Source organism: Nyctereutes procyonoides, unplaced genomic scaffold (genome assembly GCF_905146905.1).
Source record: "Nyctereutes procyonoides isolate TBG_1078 unplaced genomic scaffold, NYPRO_anot_genome, whole genome shotgun sequence".
NCBI classification, from domain to species: domain Eukaryota; kingdom Metazoa; phylum Chordata; class Mammalia; order Carnivora; family Canidae; genus Nyctereutes; species Nyctereutes procyonoides.
In genome coordinates, this window is record NW_026575046.1 from 27,502,409 (window position 1) to 27,524,942 (window position 22,534).

Genomic DNA, 22,534 nt, shown 5'->3' on the forward strand with positions numbered 1-22,534 from the left:
GAAGTCTCTTTAGAGAGTTTTTGGGGTCCATGAAGCTTGGTGTAAAGAGTTTATATTGAAAGGGTAAATGTCCAGGAAGATCACATCTGCTATCTTCTGACTAAATGAAAGAGTGGGAGCTCTGGGACTTTCTTTCCTCACCTGTCACTGTTCTTAACCAATCACAGACCATATTTGTAAAACATAAGCTGAAGAAAAATGCACAAGAAGGGAAACTTTGCTATATACAATTTTCCCTGATGAAGTAAGCCACTTTGAAATTAAACATTTAGCAAACACTTATTGAGTCCCTACTATGGACTTCCTAGAGATAAGTAGTGAACAAAAACAGTGAGGTGCAATGCATATCTTCATGGAGCTTAGAGTCTCATGAAAGGAGACTGATGTGTACCTAATTGATAGCTAATTGCAGCTGCTACAGATGCCTGCAGAGACACTGGTTTATATCAGCCAGGAATTTAGCCAAGTCTGGGAATCCAGGGAATGATTCCCTAAAAATTGGATGGTTGCACTGAAATTTGAAAAGTGACTAAGAGTTAGCTCAGCAGAGGATAGGAGTTTGGGACATTACAGGCAAGAGAATAAGATGCATTAAAGCCAGTGTGATTAGAGACAACTAGACAAGCATAGTGGTAAATAACTTGAGTCTCGGACCCCAAACCTGAAAACACCTCATTACTGGAGTTTTAGGCACTTTGCTAGACTGGGAGAAATCTGAGGGCAGGTAACAATTCTCTTGTCTTCATATTGTGTTATATGGGAAGCCAACTATGCAATATGCTTACAGATCTACCTGCATACACACATCCTCCCCTGACCCAGTCTTTTTATTCTCAATCATCGTGAGCAATTAGTTTAATCACTACAGCTTCAGGGATCAAAGTCTAATTCAATAGTTTTAAGATAGGATAATAGAAAAGAGGTCTCAGAGGTCAATCAATGAAGCCCCTCATTTTCCAGATGAGTAGACTGTGATCCAGAGTGATCGAGTTATCTGCTGGATGTCATACCCCTAGTTAGTTGAGCAACACAGACCAGGTTCACATCCTTGGCACCTAAGTGTTTCTTTCTCTTAAGGCCAGGTGCTTCGATATGCTTCCCAGAACTTATCTATTTGGATGTCTCAATGCCAACTGTGTGAGGCAAGTATCACTGCATTGATACTTATTAGAGACTTATTAGAGACTTCCTCCTGGCTCCAGCCCTCAGGTCCTAAATTCATTTGGTAGCATGTGAAATATGCCCCATCTCACCTGCAGGTGTAGCTGACTATGAATGTAGAAGATTCTTCCATAGATACTCTAAGCCCTGGTCCGGTCACTTAGACTCCACCAAGGCACCTCCTGGGACTTTCTGCTATAGTTAATTGGGGGAATTTTTGGGAGTTATTTCTGGGACCGCGTTAAATGGGTAATCCCAGATCCCCTGCTCCTAAAAGATGAAGTTGGAGACAGAATCCTGATGATTCTGGATTAAGCCAAGCCTGAAACTAGTAAGACTCACTTTCTGGGCCTCCCAGTTACAAGAGCCAATACCTAACCTTTTTTATTTAAATGATTTTATACTGAGTTTCTGTCACTTGCCACCAAAAAAGGATCTGAATTCATGTTGAAAGAGCTATGATAGACACTTTTTTTTTTTTAAGGTGAACTGGTTGACCTGTGACCAAACTGAATTTTTCTCTCACAAATTTGTAATAATATGCTTAGAGATTGTTCTGGAGTCAGCCAGTGTGTGGTAGCTCTAGAATTTAAAAAAAAAATATGTAGGGCTAGAGTAGGAGTTACTGCCCAAACATGGCAATTCCTTGTGCAAGCCAAAGTAATGGAGGACTCAAAACAGAGCCAAACTGCCCAATCTGAGACCTAGCTCTGCCCATACCAGCTGTGTAATCCTGGGCAAACTATCTGGATTGCTATGTCTCGTACTCAGCTGGAAAACAAGTATAAAGGTAGTATCTGCCTCATGGGTTGTTGTGAAGATTAAACAAATTAATACATAAAAGACTCTTAGAACATGACTTGTGCAGAACAAACACACAATAAGTATTAGCCACTACTAGTATTATGCTACGATTATTAATATTATGGTTAACCAGAAGAAACCAATTGACAGTAAGGAGAATGAACGAGACAGAGAGTCAAACAAGATTAGGGACAAAGTCACAAGAATACTGACCACAGAAGTAGAGAGAGGAGTTGTCTTTATTCCAGATGCCTTCTCAAATCCCATAGGGCCAGTCTACTTCATAAGACTTCTCTGTCCTTAAAATAAAGCTCCCCCCCTTTTCTTAATGTGAGCCCTTTTAATTGGATTTCTATTTCTTGTAATCAAACAAGCCTAGACAAAAACATAGACTTTGCAGAGTGTAGTGCAGGCCAGACCAGATGGCATTTCCCTGTTCAACACCATCAACTGCCCCCAGGGTATCTCAATTGTGTGTACTCGCTCTGTTGAAAACCATCTTACTTCTTGAAATGCCACTCAAAAGCAAATACCTCTCATGGCAGGCACCAGCACTGTCCCAGTCCTATAGACAACTACAGGAACTAACCAGGAAGCCCTGGTCCAGGAATGTGTGGGAGTTCAAGAGGGAATCCTCTTATTTCCACCTTTGAAGAGCAGGTATATCATTTCCTTTACTGGGATCAAGCAGCCAGGATTGCCATGCGAATCCAAAGTGTTTCTAGCACTCTCTTTGCTGAGTTCTATTCATAGAAAACCTTGGCCTGGCTCCAGGTCTGTGTCACATTGTTTGTGTGGAATGAGGATGTGCTCTGCTTTTTCAGAATAACAAGCCCATGTTTTTGAGTCATTACAGGAAAAACTTTTCCCACAGTGTGATGAATGCAGTTCACTTCATCACAGCCAAGGTGTGTCATTCCAAAAGACGTATGAAATGTCCCCAAAGAAGAAATCCCAAAGCCATTCACATTCCAGCCCCCTTGCTGGCCATAGAGCCTGAGATATCCCCCACTGTGCTTGGATGCTCTCTTCCCCTGATCACTGGCTCCCTTTCTTCCTTTTGTCCTTACTTCAGAACATATAAAAAATTCCACAAGTAATTTTTACCAGGTGAAAACATCTGATCCAGCTTTCCCATCTGAGTGTTCACCCACTGAGCAGTCAAAATTCATGTTTATCTTAAATCTCACAATTTCAGATTTACAGACCTGTCAAGCCAGAGCAGGCTCCAGCACAGTCACACCTGTAAAGACGGAAGTATATAAATATAGTAATAATCTCCCCATCTATTAAAACCTCTTCATCTCTGAAAATGGAGTATTAATCTTGTTTAAATAAGAACAAATAAACATAATTCATGAATTCTTTTTTTATTGAGGCATAATTGACTATATAAATCGTATTCTATTAGTGTCAGGTGCACAACTTAATGCTTTAGTATTTGCATACATGGTGATATGATCACCATAGTAACTAGTTAACATTCATCCTCATACCTAGTTACACGCTTATTTTTCTTGTGAAGAGAACTTTAAAAATCTACTCTTAGCAATTTTCAAAGATGCAATACAGTGTTACCAACTAAAGTTGCCATGCTGTGGTTGTCCTCATGACTTATTTATTTATAACTGGAAATTTGGATCTTTTGACACCTTGACTCATTTTGCCCTTTTGCCACTTACACCACTGGCAACTACCCATCTGTTCCCTGTATCTACGAGCTTAGTTTTTTGTTTTGTTCTTTTAAATCCCACATATCGTGAGATTATTTAGTATTTGTTTTTCTCTGACTTATTTCACTTAGTAAAATGTCTTCAAGATCCATCCATGTTGCTATAAATGGTAAAAGCTTCTTTTTAAATGATTGAATAATATTCCATTGTGTGTGTATCATAATTTCTTTATCTATTTATTCATCCAGGAACACTTAGGTTGTTTCCATGTCTTGTCCACTGTAAATAATACTGCATTGTATATAGGAGTCCATATATCTTTTTGAGTTAGTGTTTTAATTTTCTTTGGATAAATGCCCAGAAGTGGAATTACTGGATCCATATGTCCTTTATTGCATGGCAAATAATTGTACAAATAAAAGAAGGCAACGTTGATCAGAAGTGGTATTTTACAATAGGTGACAATGATCATAGGATCAAGAGGAGCCTTGCAGCTGTCAGTTTCCAATGATCATCTCACTAGGGTGTGGACACCTCCTCCAATTACTGCCTTGCTGCAGGTGTCAGAGCTGTATTGACTTGGCCCTCATCAGCCTGGCTGCCCTCTACTTGCAAAAAGTAGGTGTTCCAGTCCATCATTCTCAATGATTCACTCTTGCCGTTTTCTGTTACTTCAGGGTAAGTCCCCCATGCAGACTTAGAGATGGAGAGGTAGTGGTTTCCAGGGCCTCAGAAGCAAGAGGATGGTCACCACCCTGAGCTTTTCAAGGTTTTAAATAGTGTTATGTTGATCTAATTGTTGTAAAGACACTGAGGAAAGACAGTCAATGAAGCAGCATGAAAATGCTGATCAAACTATCAGCGATTGTGTTTTTAACATTAACTTTGTCTTAATTTCAGATTTATGGAAAATTTGGAGAAGAGAAAAAATTCCCACATAACTTTCATCCAGATTCCCCAAATATTAACATTCTTTCTCTTAATATGTGTACATGTATGTTTTTCCTCTTTGAGCATAAACTGCAGCCATTTGGGTAGGATTGAAAGGAAGAAGGTTTTCAAAAATAATACTTCAAGATGAAGAACAAAAATCATTGATGTTAAATAATTAGATTTTTTAAAAGACAATCTTGCCTTAAAGACAATAGTAACATTTTTGTCTTTGGTATCAAACAAAGTCATTTAAGAAAAAAAAAAATCATTGGCCAGACTATGACATAGATAAAGAGAGCAAACTGCTTCCTGCCAGTGACATTGTAGCCACAATCCCCATCCTGGACTCATCTGAACCTAGTCATGCCTCTGCTCCATCCATCAAGAAGATTCAATCAACCTGCAGAAACACTTGATTAACACATTCAGTCCTTCTCCCAAAAGCACCAATAACACAAATGACCTCCAGTGGGCCTCCACTTCCTAAATCTCCAAGACCATGGAGTGAGTTTCTTGGTTCTCTAAGGCACTCCTTCCCACCCAAATTTTACAATTCTACTTGTTTCTTGTTATCTTATGCAACTTGTTTTTCACCAAAACAGTACTGCCGAAATTGATCAACATCTTATTGGCCAGACTGGGCTCTGAAGAATTTTGGCTACATCCAAAACTGAAATCCAACTACAAAGGAAGAATGTTTGTCACGACTTAGCTATTTATTAAAACGGGCCATAAGGTCAGAGGATAAAATCCCAAAAAGAGGAGTTTGAGAGAGTTTTGGAACCATCAAGAAGCACTAGGATATGAACAAAATGACTACGGCTCTTTGTCCCAGCAGCTCCCCAGTGTAATGTCTATTTGCTCCTGGCACTTGCACCTCCCCAGCTGCTCTGCATCCTCCAAACCAATGGATTCAGCAGGTGTGTTATTGTCCCACTTTGTGAGATACCCCATCCTACAAATACATTACATTTATGCTGAAGTTGGCTGAAGTCAGTTTTTCCACTGTTTGGTTTTGTTTCGCCTGCAACCCAACAGCCACAAGCTACCCCAAATGATTGAGTGGGGCACCTGTGTGTTTCCCTTCTGTCTGTGCCATCTCCAGAGGGGATGTCTTCTTTGAAGACAGGATCACAGTTTCTCAGCTGCTCACCCTGCTTCTGTTAACCCTCTGCAGAGCAAATGCTCCCCCAAGCAGACTGCCTAACTGCTCATAGGTAAAGAGTGAAACACCTAGTACACTTACTAGACCTCATTCTCTTGGAAACTGGATTTTGCTTTTGTATAAATCTAACAAAAATTGGTCCATTTACCAGTTCTTCTGGTTTCTAGAGGCCATGAAACAATTTCAGGAAAACAGTATTTCAAATCCATTGATCTCTGCACTCAGATGCCTCCATAGCTCTGATTCATTAAATAACTAGAGAGTCAACCATGATCCTGGGTTTCCAAGGTTGTTTTCAAACCAAGAACTCGGCTGCTGCCAAGACTAGCAGGGGTTTCAGAGCTAGCCAACATTCCTTGAGTTTCCTTTGAGAGGTGAAAAAAAAAAAAAGGTAGCTTAAAATGCATTATATAAGAAAGAAAGGTATGAACAAGTTAAGGGGAAACTACAAAGGAAGCGGGCCAAGTCCCAAAATAAAAGGCAGGAATAGAAAACTAAAAATAGCAACAGGGATGTGTGCCACATCTGTGGGGCTCCCTTGCATTCTCCTGGAGCATTGTACCTTTTTTTTTTCTTTCAGGAGCATGCTAATAATTGTTTGGAGATTTAAATAGAACACTATTATTTGTTCTTTAAAAATAGTCACTTCTTTTGTAGAATTGTGAGAGAGTTTCAAATTACATTAATTGAATTTCACTCATTTGTTATTTACCTTTTACGGACATCTTCAAGGGTGTTAAAGAGACTGTCGATTTTCTTCGACCTCTTTATCCATCTTTAATGGAGCATTTGAAATATTGGAGATATTTCAGTCTTGCACTTAATGGACATTTGAAATGAAAAAAAAATAATAAAGTTGGCTGATATGACAATACTTTAAATATCTGCTGTTTATTGGAAAGCTTAGTGCATGCCAGGCACAACGATAGGATGAAAATGGCATACATGTGCCAACATGTGCAAAGGTCCTTACAACTTTGCCCATGAGCCATTACCCACGCTCTTCACAGAGGACACTAAGGGGCAGCATGGGTAGATAACAAACCCAAGTCAATAATTAGTGAATATTGCAAAGAGTTAATCCTGGCTCCCTTTGATTCAAAGACTTAGAATCAATACTTAATACTTAAATAATCAAAAACATTCCACAATACTTAAAATAATCAAAAATATTTTTCAAATAGGCTAACTATGCATAGTTAGCACAGAGCCATCAGCAGGAATTCATTGCTCACTTTCTCATTTTTGCTTACTTTTAAAGACCTATACTTGAATTTATATGTAAATTCTGAAAATGCTTGGTATACACCCCATGACTGAGATGCGTGCCATTCCTCCTGGTTATAACGTTTGTCTTCCACCATTCAATTGGTTGTCAGATTAGTAAGACAATTGCATTTTTCCCTTAAGAGAAATATGTTATGATAGATTTGAAGAAAATGAAGCCTCATACCAGGGAAGTGCCTATGTAGATGTCGTTTACGTTTGTTTAATAATCACTTCCAAGTTGTAAATTCCTGTTTTCTCTAGACACAACAAAAACAGGAAATATTTACCAACTTCACAGGTGTCAGGAAATACTTTAAAAACCCTGGTGGCCTAACCACCAGCTTAAGCAGATAGCATTCTTGTGTATAGGTACAGAAGGTACACTGTAATTTGAAACGTGTACTTACGATCCAGAGACCTTCACCTATACTTACTAAGGATTCACTGGCTTTGCTTCTGTTGGACCAGAGATTTTATTTTCCCAGAAGAGAAGTATATTGTGCTAATGTGCTTTTTTTTAATAGTTTTTTTTTTAATTTTTATTTATTTTTTATGATAGTCACACAGAGAGAGAGAAAGAGGCAGAGACACAGGCAGAGGGAGAAGCAGGCTCCATACACCGGGAGCCCGACGTGGGATTCGATCCTGGGTCTCCAGAATCGCGCCCTGGGCCAAAGGCAGGCGCCAAACCGCTGCGCCACCCAGGGATCCCTTACCGACTCTTTTTTTTTAATAGTTTTTAATTTTTATAATGTGCTTTTTTTTTTTTATCTACCTTTCCTTGGTTTGAAATCCCATTTCTATATCTAACCAAGTACCAAGATGAAAAAGTACATCTCAAAACTACTGAAATTTAGGATTATGTTTTTTAGCCATGTATGCAATAAACCACGAATTCATTTTCATTTGCTTGCATTTGCAATTTACATCTCCAAAAATGGAAAGAGCGTTATTCTTTTTCCCAATTATCAAACTAATGGCAAAAGATTTCAGCATAGAGCTAAAACATAAAGAATAAGGTAAGCATCCCTGTTAATGTCTGTATTTATACCCACTTACAAATTTTTTCAGAAAAATGAGATTATTCTTATGGCATCGTAGCATGTTTTCTTTTTTCACCTAACATACTGTAGAAGTGCTCTCAACCAACCTCCACTTACTCATCTCACTACCATCACCATGTGTCCCCCTTCTCTCTGGATGACATGCAACTGTTGAGGTCCACGGTGTACAATGAAGAAGGATGCAGGCCCACAGGCCTCTCTTGGGAACGCACCTGCACACTTTCATTTCTCTACCAGCTGAAATAAAAGCTTACCTAGAGTCTGTTGCATTTCTTCCAAAACTTGTTTGTGCCAGTTATCACTGTCGCAAAACTAAATTAAATACTCAATGTAGATCAATAAGCTAGCAACAAACACAACAAGAGGATTGTTACTGTGGAAACTAAAGCAAATGTTTCAGAGAAACCTGATAAAGTTATCAAAAAATAGCTGCTTTCAAGCCAGGGGAGAAGGACTAATGAAAATCTAGTAGTCAGCACCCTTTAGGCAGCCGCACTCCCTGACCGACTCCTGGCCAGATTACATTGTCCCTTTCCACTTTGGAGTGAATGCCAACTATGTCAGTCACTTCAAGCACGCTTCATCACTTGCAATGGCTAAAGCACAGTCAGTTCTTGGCTACGCTGTCATTCCCTTAACGGATACTCTACCAATGGCCTTTTCAGGTTACTTACAATTTTTTAATACTGTAAAAACATTGCCACTGTTTTTTGTATATATTTTTGTACACTCAAAAAATTATTTCCTTAGAATAAATTCATAAGAGAATTTTTGTTTGAAAAGATGTATGTATTTTAAGTCTTCATATAGATATATGTTTTTTTAACTATGTGGTAGATAAACTGCAGATTTGAATGTTTTCATTAAAAAAATTGAATGGCTAAATTGGACAAGTAGTTTTCACCACACTACACAAGATTTTATCACCAAATTTATTTGGGTCTAGGGGTTTTCATCTGTAAAATAAAAGGTTTAGACTAGACTTCTTTGGGCCCGTTTTCAACTCCAATATTTCAGATTTCTATGTACTCTAATATTTTCCAGAGAGCTGGAAAATGTACAAACACATCTATTTGAGAGAATGCTGTCACAAGGATCTATATAAATGGAAGTGTATAATTTGGATTAATGTAAACACACCAGACACTATCATTGCTTCAGAATGATTTCTCCCTAATCTTGGGGGGACAGGAAGAAACAAATAGTCCCCTCATATCCAGGTGTTCTCCTCTGTAGTTGCAGACTACAACTACAACTGCCCTTCTGTCCTTCCCAGAAGACCTGCCATGTAGTTATCAGCACCCTTCATTCAGGCTTCCACCCTGACCTCTCCAGGGACACTGCTCTTCTGTGGTCCCCAGGAGCCTCCTGGGGACTCTAGGTCTGCTTAAGCTCTTCATGACACATGGCACCACCAGTTACTGCTCTTGAATGCTTTTCTTCCTACGAGACCACAGATTCCTTGGCCATTTTCTAATTCTCTGGTTCTTCCACCTCCATTCCCCTTTGATGGTTTTCTATTTGTCCCTTATAAGTCCCCATGATTTAAAGTTTCTCTGATATTTTTTCAAGTCTCTCAATTGCTTAAATAGTTAAGTATCTTTAAACAACAAAAGCAAGTTGAATGAATCAACTGGTTAAGAAGTATTGCAGTGCATGCTTTCGTAAGGCCAGGAATGATTGGTTTTGATCACTCTTCAATTTATCTCCTTTCTAGGCAAGTCTAGATCTTGCTATACCAGTGATTTTCCAAGTGCGGTCCCTGGACCAGCAGCATCTACATCGCCTGGGAACTTGTTAAAATGGAAAATCCTTGGGCCTCATCTCAGACATACTAAATCAGCAATTTGTATTTTAACAAGGCCTCCAGGTAATTCTAATGCATAATAAATTTAGACAATCACTGGTCTATAACATGCACCCTTTTAAAGCCAGGCCTTGATTCAATGATTAATGCTAACTATGGGTGATCGGAAGTAATCAATTCTCCCTCCAAGTATCTGTGCGATATTGAATTATATCTATAGATCCTTTATTCCTAGGGACCTCAGGATAAAGGAAAATAATGAAATACAGGATGGAAACAACAGGCTTCCCCAGTTGCCTTCCACAGAAAATGACAACTCAATCTGGCTGCCGCTAATAATACCTTACAGTTTTTGTTACCACGGGGGATGTCCCCACTGCCTGATGGAGAAGCACTCCCTGTATCTGTTGCCCTGGACAACCCTATTTTTCAGATTCACTGACTCTCATGTATGCTTCCAGTTTTTTTGATCTTCTTGAGTCCCCACAGGCAAGATAAGTAGCCATCAGGGAGATGAGAGCTGGCAGGTGAAAGAGATGGGAGGTCATCTGCTCCATCTGCTCTGCTGGAGACAGGCCTGTCACCCACTTCTTTTGTTCCTTCCTTCCTTCCTTCCTTCCTTCCTTCCTTCCTTCCTTCCTTCCTTCCTTCCTTCCTCCAGACATCCACTTACCCATCCACTCACCCATCTTTCTTCCCAAACATCCTTTTATCCATTTATCTACCCATTCACTCTTTCACTCATCCACTCATCCACCCATCCATCCACCCATTCATTAATCCATTGATTCCAGAGATATTTGTTGTGTGGAATAGTGCTAGCTTGGTTTCTCTTCAACATCAAATGAAATTGAGCCTCACTGGAGACCACTGACCTATGGCATTTCCTTTTACTTCTTCAGTGTTTCCCAGGATAATCCATATGGATGCAGGGGAAAAAAATCTCAGAACTTCTATTTATATTTATTTCAACCCCTAAAAATTTCTACTTTGAGTATGTTTTATAAGAACACAGTGCTTAATACTGTGTTATGTATATAGTTTAAAATTGCATGCTCAAAAATATTGTAATCAAAAAGTGCAAAGTCCAAAAATTTTGGATTCTACTGCTATGAAGAATAGAGTCAGAAGGCTACAGAGCAATTTGGGATGGACAGGGACTAGCATTTGAGGTGAAAGGCACAAAAAGGTCCCGGTACCAGGAAACTGGTCAGATAGAAAACATGTGTAAGAACAGATGAGCCCACTTTTGTTTGATTGTATTGCCCGTGGTCTGCAATGCTGCAGAGCAAGAGCAGAGGCAAGTCCTGCCCTGGCCTAGCTCTTATTCCACTGTACACCCTTCTCCAAAGGGACATTTGGACTGTGATCTGGGCTTCAGGCCAAGTAGGGGGACCTTTAAGTAACCTCACTCCCCGACAGCATGTCTTGAACTTCACTGCACACTGGTGAAAGTAAAGATTTTCAGTGCATTGTTTTTATTTAATAATAATAATAATGTGAGTATCTTACATTAGTATAACTTTTTTATCTCATTCACATCCAGTTTCTCCCACTTTAAAAAAAGGAAAAAGATTAACTCAGGCAAATTGATGTTTTTGCTAATACCATTTTTTTTAGCATGTGTCAAATCACTTAAATGTTTTCCTAATTTGCCCATCATAAGGCTGAGTGAACCTACCCTCTTTTTGGACACAACACTCCAAACTGCAAAGCTGAACGGAATGCTACTCTATTCTTTTATAGGCACTGAAACTTTTATCTTTGCCTATTTCCTCTAAGGTGTAAGCATCTTCAAACACTAACAGAAGGATTCTTTTGTCTTTGCCTCTATAGAATGGGTTGATATATAGGGACCTACTTTTCAGCAAGCTGTAAGGCATGAGAAGACCAAAAATGTGGGGCAAAGAAATAAATATCCTAGCTTCATGTTTGACAGAAAATGCTTATCTGTGGCAGCAAATTCGACTGAGAAGCTTAACTTCAATATGCATATGAGAGTTCCTGTTCATTGGATGAATCTTTTAAATAACAATGATTTAACAAAGTCATGAATGGACTCAAAACAGCTGTCTTATTTTTTTATTGAACAATCATAAACTTTGCCTTTTAAAACAAATCCTAACAGCTTATTCAGCTTACATTCAAAGACCCTCCCCCCCACACACATTCATAAGTCTGTTGGCAAACTTTGAGAATAAAATATAGGTAAATAGTGAAATAATTCTTAAATAATCTTCACTCCAAATAAAATACTTCTGCAAATATTTCCTAACAAAATCTAATACAACAGTCCTGTTTGTGCTAAGATCCTCCCAAGTGTACTCATAATTCCACTTATCAACCAACCTTAAAGGAAAGAAAAATAAGAAAATGAACAATATTTTAAAGTTGATGTTTCCTACTGAAAATTGACTCTCTTCCAAACCTCCTAAAAACGTGTTTTCTCCTTTAAATCTGAAACTCATCTAAGTCACTGCACTTACTATTAAATAAATTCCTTCTGTTGCTCATTTTCTGACATTTTATAAAACCATAATGACTATTTTTTCTAGATTTTTCTTATGCTTGTTACTAGTAATATTACTATAATTATTAATAACAAATCTACCATACCTTGGGTGTTTGGAAACCTTGAAGAGTTACACCTTTATTCTACCAATTTTAAACAAACAGTATTTCGCTCATCTTCTCAAGAAAGTAATAAGTATGGGTATGGAGGATGATTCGTACTAAATTGTTACAAAATTATATAAATATTTACCTTCACAAGTCTTCCAAGGGGGCAAAATAATTCCTAGCTCTCTCAGTCTGAAGTGGCATTCTTTAAAACCATTTATGGGCGTGTACGTTTGCCCTCTGCTCCAGAATCATCCTTCAGGTATGGTAACCTAGGCATGACCAGTAGCAGCTCTTTGAAACCTGCCTCAGTTCAAGGCTGCTACTCAACCTCCCACAAGCTTCAAACATCCCACTTCCTTCAGGGGTTGTTTTGTTTTGCCTTTTCCCAAAGTAAATAAAAAGCACAACTAAATTCTATTGATGCTACCACAAGGAAGACCTAAGTATCATACTCCCCCACCCTGCCCCCACCTTCTCTCACTCCTCACTCTCCCTCCATCCTGTATCCCAACATCAATGTACATCTGAGTCACGGACGCGTGAACCCACTCTGGTCTTCAGTTTTGGCTAGCTCTCTCTTTGGTTGATCTGCATCCATGTTAAGATGATTTAAATTGCATTTTCAGTTCTTCAGTATTACTATAAACACATATTTAACAAACCTATATGCATTCAAATATTTAACAAGTATCTAAAAGTGTTCAGTCATATGCATTTTATGGATTGTTAGTAGCCTACTTTTTTTTTTTTCCTGGACCCACACACTTGGCCTTCCAATATCACATGTCCATATGCTATAATCTAGACAGTTCCTAAAATGTTGGCTGTGTGTTGAATGATCATTAAAATAAGAGTCTTCTCTCAGAAATCCACCCCCCAGGATCAGCGAGGATTTAACCATTTCATTACAGGAGAACGGGCATTTTCTTTTACGAGTTCTTCTCTCACAGCATTGCCATCTCCAGATGCCATGTCATGCTCTGAAATTAGAAGGAATGCACATCATGTCCAGATGCTTATAACTTTAAGATGAAGAACAGTTTTATTTTTGTATTACAAGGGATTTACAATAAAATCTTTAATAGGCTCAAAGAGTCTGTGCTCACTGCATTCACCTATTCTGTCAGTTGGCACCTCCCGTCTAATCAGCACCCCCTGAATGATTTATTTTCATATATCTATCATCACCAGCCATTAGCTTATACATGCATTTGTCTTTTTTTTTTCATGTAATGTCTCATACCACCACTAGAATATCAGCTCCAAGAAGACAGGGGCTTTATTTTGTTCGCGGCTACTACAGTGCCTGGAACATAGCAGGCACCTAATAAACACTTATGTAATTAGCAAATGTAAGAGTATCTCTCTAAGTAAGAATTTCATACAGTCTGTTATGGAAGAGGGATTAGCTTATTGTGTGGCTTCAGAAGGCAGATAGCAGATCAAAGGACAGCACTTTTATATGGATAGCTCTCGTTCTACATAAAAGTTTGTAATATTTAGAAGTTTCCAAAGTGAGATTTGTCTGCTTCTAATAGTAGCGAGGTATGTTTACTTCCAAAGCGCACTTCCTAAAATGGAATGCTGTATGATTAGTGCAACCCGGCAAATGAAAGTGTGCAAAGAAATCAAATATTCCAGATACTTGATAGTAACCCCCACTCCCCTAAAAAAAAGTCACTTGTAAATTCCCAGTCTTAGAAAATTGGAAATCTCACAGCAATAACAACAATAACAAGTGGAAATAGGAAGGCAGGAAGCCCACTTGCCAAGAAGGCAGTAGCCAGTAGGTAGAAAGCTAGAGAAGATAAGCTCTTGCAATCAGGGTATGGAAGGCACCTCCAGAGGTTCCTGTGTGGACAAACCTTGGAACCACTTACAAAGGATTTGTAAACAGATCTTCAGAGGAGATGTGAGACCCATGGAAGGACTGAGCCTCCAAGGCCTCTCCTCTAAGTGGTGCCACATGCACCCTGGCCAGTCCAAAGGAGGCAATGGACCACTGAGCAGAGGAGCTCCTGGGCAACCTCTCCATGAGGTCTTTAGGACAGTCTGCTCTCCAGCCTGAACCTGACTAAGGTTTACCAAGACTGCACTAGTAATTCTCTTTAGCTGCTCCTTTAGCTAATGAAGCTAATATCTTAGGTCAGAAAATGCTTTCCCCATAAATTTCTACCAAGAATCTTGATACCTAATTTGGGTATAGAAATATCTTTTGTGTAACCCCTAATGTAACTTCCACCCAGCGAAATAACTGTGTCCATGGCATCTATACAGTAGTCAAGATATCTGCAAAATCCGCATGCAATAACACAGGGTGGCAGGCTCAAGAGAAGGGGACTGCAATCAAGTTTAGTAGAAAAGAGGGTGTGGGGGCTGGGTGTGCAGTCGAAGGGATGGGGGTTCCCTTCTTGAGGATTATTCCAAAGGAGTTCTCACAGCCATCAAACGTTCATCCCAAACACCAAAAAAATTCACAAAAGATTCAATTCTCTCTCAGTGGGAAAGGTTTAGATGCAACCATAAATGAATGGAGAGGAATGCAAACGTTGTTCTTCAAAGTGCTTTGTAGAAAAAAAAAAAAAGTACTTTGTAGCCCGTAGTTTTAAGAAAACAAAATAAGACATAGGAAGATGCAAGTGTTTGAGACAGCTAGCTGTACTAAGACAATAGGTTTCAAACCTGTACTGAAGTAATCAAATCATTCAAAAAATGTGCAGGTCTCGGAAAGTAGATTGATGGTTACCAGGAGTTGGGAGGAGAGAGATATGAGGAATGGGGGCAATTGCTTAATTGGGGTTTTATTTTGAGCTCATGAGAATGTTTTAGAACTGGACCAAAGTGGCAGCTATGCAGCATTGTTAATGTACTGTCACTGAATTCACTTCAAAATGGTCAATTTTTGTATGTAAATTGCACCTCAATACAAAATATTTTTTAGGACTTAAAAATCTTTTTCCATTTTGCTTTCCTTTCTTTTAAAGATTTATTTATTTATATATTTATTTAAGAGAGAGCATGCACGAGAGAGAGAGAGAGAGAGAGAGAAAGAGAGAGAGAGAGATCTTATAGAGGAAGAGGGAGAAGCAGATTCCTCGTTGAGCAGGGAGCCTGACATGAGGCTGGATCCCAGGACCCTGAGATCGTGACCTGAGCTGAAGGCAGACGCTTGACTGACTTAGCCACCCAGGTGCCCCCTCTATTTTGCTTTTCAAGGACTGTAGGACAAGTCATAAGTATTTAAAGTATTAATGATGATCTCATTTTCCAGATCAAATATTCAGAAAGATATATACCTAATAGTTTTAAAGGGGGGAGTTTATTTTAAATTAATGTTTAAGGGCATAGACACATTTCAATATAATAATTCACTTAAAAGTATAGTATTTCCTCTTTCTTTTAATGTACTTAATTATAACCATGTGTAAGAAGGAGGTAAAGCTGGGTAATAAATACATTTGCCAAATATTTCAAATCTTAGTTAACTTGAAGTGCAAAGAACCAGAAACAAAAACTAAATAAAAACTTGGATTGTCAACTATTTATACCTGGGCGGGGGTGGGGTGGGGGGTGGATTGCATAGTTTGTTGATGCTAGCAGTTACTATGGCTACATTTTGTTTTAAATGAGTTACTTTCAATTTAGTGAAGCTTTGCTGTACTGGTTATATCTACAAGATAACCAAATATGTCCACAGCACCATCTTATATGCCGTATTTCTCACATTTTAACAACCTGAGTAAGAAATACACATGCAAAAAAAAAAAAAAAAGAAATACACATGCATGAACAAGCATCATGTGACTATTACTACAACTTCATTCAAAGGCTTAGAGATAATTCCCAAATTTAATCACAGATACTGTCTCTTATCCTCTCCAAAACCCATAAAAATACATGCTTGGAAATATTCCATTTAAATACTTCCATTTTGTTTGAAAAAAAAGAAGAGAAAATGTTCTATATTTTCTATCTTGGCTCTTAACCCTCATATGATAAATTCCTGAGTGTGTTTTTTCTGTATGAAGCTGAGAAAGAAGTAGCTTTGTCTAGAATGTATATAAAACAGATCACTGAAGAATTTGAAGGACTTTGTATATATTGGTTGTTTTATTATATTTTTTGGTAATCAATCATATTTATTCTCCATATAACTGGATAAACTTTATGGAAAAATGTATAATCCCCCAAATCATTAATGAAATCTTAAAGATAAAACAAAATAGTAACAGAACCAAACTCAACCACCACCCCTTTCTCCTGAAATAAATAAAGAACAAAATCAAACGAGTGCTTTCTTCTCATCTGTGTTTCTTAAATTACTCAAACTGAAAATGAGATTATTTTTCCAGTGTTTATACAGAAATCAATTTTTTTTTTTTTTGCTAAAAGGTTTTATTTATTTGAGAAAGACAGAGTGCAAGCATGAACGGGGGAGGGTTCGAGGGAGAGGGAGAGGGAGAAGCAGGCTCCCCGCAGAGCAGGGAGTCTGATGGGAGCTCAGTCATGATCTGAGCCACAGGCAGATGCTTAACTGACTCAGCCACCCAGGCACCCCCCGAAATCAATTCTTACCTGTGTGAGAAACAAATCTCCTGTTGGAAGCCTTGGCTACTGAATACTGGAAGAAGGGAAATTTCAGACACTTGCCGGTCACTCTGTCACATATGCCCGATTGACAGTTACAGGTCTCCTTGCAGTCCATCCCGAAGGTGCCGTAAGGGCAGTCTGAGGACAAAGAGGGGGGGTTTAGAGGGGGAGCTGCTCCCTGGGCCCCAGCCCCCTGCCACACAGACCCTGTGCACACAGCCTCCAGATCTCCACAAATCTCACGAATCCTGTCAGATAAAATCCAATTCTTAAACAAATGAGCAAAAAGACAAAACCAAACCAAAACAAAAAAACCCTGAGCTTTGAAAGTTGGAATTTCCAGCCACAAATGTGAAATCACACACTGAGACTAGATAATGGACACCTCCACTGTCGTGTCCTGCTGTGAAGCTTAGTGGAAGACAGCTACACATAACCAATATCCTTGAACCAGCCTTACTTCTGTTCACTTTCTGCTTACCAACACAGAGGTTCTCGTAATTTCCTTAACACTGTTCCTATGACAGCCCGGTGAGGTGGGCAGTGGAACAGACACATACATGCATCAGCTCCTCCAAGAGTTTAAAGAATGTGATGTGATCTTTGGATCCACTGCCTTCAGAAACGATGTGAACATTTTAGATATACAGGCAAGGGGCTGGGCGGGCTGTCATGCCAGCTCTCCTGGAAGTGACCAGTCCTCACTCTGCTCCAGCTCTTATCAACTACCTTCTCTGTTGAAATGGCCGCACAATTTACCTAACTCCCCTGGATTTTAAGAGGATTTATTAGTAAAACCTTCTGCAAATCTAATATGCAACATTCTAAGAAGAACAAGAACACAGAATTTACCTGTATACCTCCCCCAAATCTGAGCTTCAGTATGTTCAAGTGGACAAACCCATTTATTACAAATGCAGATTCTTTATTTTATTTTATTTTATTTTATTTTATTTTATTAAGATTTTATTTATTCAGAGAGAGAGAGAGAGAGAGAGAGAGAAAGAGACACAGGCAGAGGGAGAAGCAGACTCCATGCAGGGAGCCCAATGTGGGACTGGATCCCAGGCCTCCAGGATCACACCCCAGGCTGCAGGCGGTGCTAAACCGCTGCACCACCGGGGCTGCCCTGCAGGGTCTTTATGACATAAACAGCATCTCAATAGGTGACCCAGTCTTTTTTTTTTTTTTTGACCACCCAGCTTTTAACAATCAAGTGGAATGGATGTAGAACATTTATTCTCTTGGCATGAGAATATTCTCATAAGTGTACAATCATACCTAGAGGAAGAAACAAGTGGTGAAGCAGCTGAGCCTTTAGTAATCTAATATTCCATGGAATGATCAATGTAGACATTAATGAAATTTATTTTTGGAGGAGATTTAGGATGATGCTTCCTGGCATTCTTCAGATTGCCGAGGAGCCTGGGTTTAAACACTGGCCTCTCTGCCGGGAAGAACAGTTCTTTTTAAAAAATCTTAAAAAGCCCCTTGCAGAAAAGCACACAGGATTGGGGTTTGACTGTGTCTCTAGTGATATCAAAGACTAAAACTTTAGCCAAATTCTAGTTATACTTCTGTTGCACAGCCCCCCCCCCCCGCCCCCCTGCGTATTGAATAGTGCTGGCCAGATAGCAGGTGTCCAGTAAATATGTGTTGGCTGGCTGATTGTTAGCTTGGCAGCATAATGCCAAATGTCTGAATATTTAGAAAACATCTGGATGTGCCGCTAAAGTATACAGTTTTCCTATGCGTGTTCAGTGAAAAAGCAGGAGGAGGGAGTTTGCCTACAGCAAAATTCTATGTCTCTGTGTGGAGTTACTGAGGTTCACACAAGGTCACTATTTCCAGCAGAGAGAAAAATGTTTGAAACGAGACTCGTTTGCAATGTGAATCATGCCAAAAAGAACAATCTTAAATACATTTTAAAAAATCTATCCCATTAACAGCTACCTCAGTCATTCAGTAGAACGTTAGACTGCAAAAGATCCCAGATGCCTTGCAACATTTCTTTACCCATATGTGACAGTGCATTTACAATCACATTTATTTATTTTTTATTTTTTTTACAATCACACTTATAGAGGCGATTCTTATGCCAAGAGAAAAAGTGATGCACTGCATATCCTTGCTATATCATAAGTATGGTTCTATTAACCACTTCCTCTCTAATTTCCTTATGTGAAATCCTGTGATTTTGCAGAAAATACAGCTCCTATCCAGCTTAAATGTTTGTGAGTGTTCACCCAAAATAAAAAGTTTCCTCACTATTCTGCCTTTCGTTGGTTACAAACAAAAATAAACTGAGCAAAAAATAAGATTCTCCTAGTAGTCCCAGCATGTATTTCCTAATCATTAGCATATGTTGTGGATTAAAAGGTAAATTAGCTTATAAAATATTTGTCTAAAAGGTAGGTGAATTCATGAGACTGGCTCCATGGTGGATGATCATCACTCATAAAAGCATACAATACAAATTAAATACAGAAAATCTAAGAATGAAATAAGAAAGAAAATACAAGAAATAAATTTCCCAGTCCCATCTTAAAAACTTCTTTGTATTAAGAAACTGATGAATGGGGCCAAATAGCCTAAGTGTTTCATCTTGATAATGGCTTTTAATGATGACACCAGGAAGTATCCCCATAGAGAATATCTCAAAATCACCATCCTTTGGATTCTAAACCTTTTAAACTACAGTCACTAAGTTTGAAATAAATTCTACAAATGTTTTAACTATACATGGTTTAGCTATGATTTCAGCCTAATGACGTTTTTCTTCAAGTCTAGAAACTCTCATTCTTCACAGACTTCCAATTTTTTAATCTTTCTTTGCTGTTATTTTTACGTGTCTTAAACCATCTGCTAGTCTTCTAGATGACCGAACACCTTTATAAAGTGGCATGGGGTTTGTGTTATACTTCGGGGTACCTTCTTTCAAGAAGGTGAATCATTCTGTTAGATGGCTTAAGCCCATCCTACTGCACAAAGCGCATTAGTGTTCATCAGAAATAGTTGATTTTGAGAGATGCCCTCCAACGCGGGGACCCTTTCAGGATCAAAGAATCACTAAGCCTCTGGCTAGAGGCCGCTAGAGGTTATCTAGTGCAGACCTCTGTAATCACTGCGTTGCAGGAGAGAGAGCACCTAAACCATGCAAACCAATTACTTGTCAAGTTCCTAAAGTTTTCCAGAAAGGGAGGTAACATAATTTTTCATTGCAATGCTTTTTTTAAAAAAATAGTTTATTTATTTATTCATGATAGCCATAGAGAGAGAGAGAGGCAGAGACACAGGCAGAGGGAGGAGCAGGCTCCATGCAGGGAGCCCGCCGCGGGACTCGATCTCAGGACTCCAGGATGGCGCCCTGGGCCGAAGGCAGGCGCTAAACCGCTGAGCCACCCGGGGATCCCCTGCGATGCTTTTCTTAGAATCTCCGACCCTCTTGGAGGGAAACGCCCTCCTGCTTTCTATGCTTTCCTGCACCAGGGGTTCAGTGCTGCTTGCAGAGTGCTCCTCCTTTCTCTCCCGGTGACACGGCCTGTGCTGGGCCTTGTCCCTAAAGCCACCTGCATCTTCCCTCTTGTCCTTGCCAGCGAAGCCTCCGCACCTCCCACGCTGGCTGACAGCCCTCAGGGGTGCCCCCCCGCCCCCCCATTCCCGGGGCCGGGGTAGAGGCAAGGGGTCACCCTTTACCTTTGCAGATTCCGAACTCGTCACCAAAGTCATCCTCCTCACTGTAGAACTGACACCTGAGCCCCGGGCCGCACTTGACGCCGTCCATGGCCGACACGGTGCGGTAGCAGGTCTCGCCGGGGCCCGCGGCGCACACGCGGCAGCAGCCGCAGTCGTCCAGCACTGTCCTCCTGCAGCGCAGGCTGCTCTTGCACCCGGCGCTGTCGCAGCGCTCGGGACAGTCCACCGCATACCTGGCGCTCCAGGCCGCCGCCAGGTGCGCAGGGACCAGGAGCGTGGCCAGCAGCAGCAAGAGGCTCTTCATGTCTCCCCCGGGCTCTGGCTCGGCTTCCCGCGGGCGGCGTGGTCCTTGCAGGCGGGAAGCAGCTGTCCAAAGTGGTAGCTGAGCCTCTGCCTACACGTTTATGAGTTTTATACACTGGGTTGCCCGCATGTTTCCCCGTCATCAATTTCCTCAACCCAGCAGCAATGCTGTCCTCTTGCCAGGCGCTCTTGTTTTAGTTTATGAAATCCAGGATGAAGGCTGGATTAACACGCCGCTGCCATCCAGGAATTGAAAAGCCCAAGCTGATGTCATCTGTTATGTTTAGATGGTTGTTTTGCATGAGCACTGAAAAACTCGCTCACATCCGTCTCAAGGGCTCAAGGACGTCTGCGAAGGGGGAATAAAGAAGGTTGCATACCGTCCTTCAGGACAGGAATTGTTCTGACACCGGCATATCACTTGGGCTGTGGCTTTGTCTCGGAGCCTCTGGAGTGGGGAGGAAAATGATATCGACGTGAATCATCAGGCCGAAAGAAGCTCCTTTAAACAAAATAAATAAACATTTGGTATTTCCCCCTCAATAAATAGCTATGAGATCATTTGGAAGAAGAAAGGGTTATATTTTCAATACTTAGAAGAAGGAAAATATTTTGAAAGAGATTTTTTTTAAAGACCCCTCTCTTCCTTCCTCCCACCCCTCCCCTCAAACGTTATCTCTAAAACAATTCATAGCACATACAGCTAAGTTTATCGTGGATGGAGCTGTATTTCTAATAAGATGTGGAACGGCCCCTGAGAATTTTCTTTAAACTCAATAACAAAACCCACGGAAGAGGTAAGATGCTGCTGGCACCGTTTCTGCGTTACTGGGTTCTGGAAAAACTTATCAGACTTCTTCTGACCCAAAACTCCCTGGGGAGAGGGCTCATCCATCACCGAGTGTGCCTGTCCAATGACTGAGCCCCTTCGGAGCTCTTCCCCTCGCTCCTGGCATCTATCAGAGCCCTCACTAGAAACCGCCAAACAAGGCAGCCAGCCCAAGGAAACAAGTGAGCCAGCAGGGAAATCGGAACGTGGCCCAGAGAGGCAAGTCACTGGGAAGGGAAAACATTACCCATCAGGAAACAGGGTCTTCAAGCTATGGAGGGTCACAGGGCCTAGGTCCCACTGGGAAAGACAGAGCAGTCCTCTTGCAATATCAGCTGGAACAGCGCCTCATGAAGCAAGGATGGAGGGGGGCAGAAAGAGCAAGGTGAAAGAGGAGAGAGCAGAGCTCTTACATCAGCTGCGTGATGCACCTCCAGCTTGTCAAAATTGACATAAACCCACTGTGATCTAGCAACTACTCAACCAATGAAGCTGATGGCTGACTCTTGGTCTGTCACAAATGAGCTACGGGCAAGTCATAGGACTTCTTTCAGCCTCACCGTCCGCTTTTGAGAGTTGACAGTGTTAGGCTGGTTGATCTCTGAAATTCTTACCCCC

At 40.3% G+C, this 22,534-nt stretch overlaps 1 protein-coding gene across 1 annotated transcript; it reads right to left on the reverse strand.

Annotated features, from left to right (window-relative positions):
- Positions 1 to 11,960: 11,960 nt before the first annotated feature.
- ESM1 (endothelial cell specific molecule 1) lies at positions 11,961 to 22,247 on the reverse strand. Its single transcript, XM_055325409.1, has 4 exons — positions 22,164 to 22,247; positions 20,785 to 21,535; positions 17,074 to 17,226; positions 11,961 to 13,478 (listed from the first exon to the last, which is right to left on the reverse strand). Exons 2-4 carry the CDS (start codon positions 21,086 to 21,088, stop codon positions 13,381 to 13,383), a joined length of 555 nt encoding a protein of 184 aa, XP_055181384.1. The 5' UTR covers positions 21,089 to 21,535; positions 22,164 to 22,247; the 3' UTR covers positions 11,961 to 13,380.
- Positions 22,248 to 22,534: the final 287 nt, after the last annotated feature.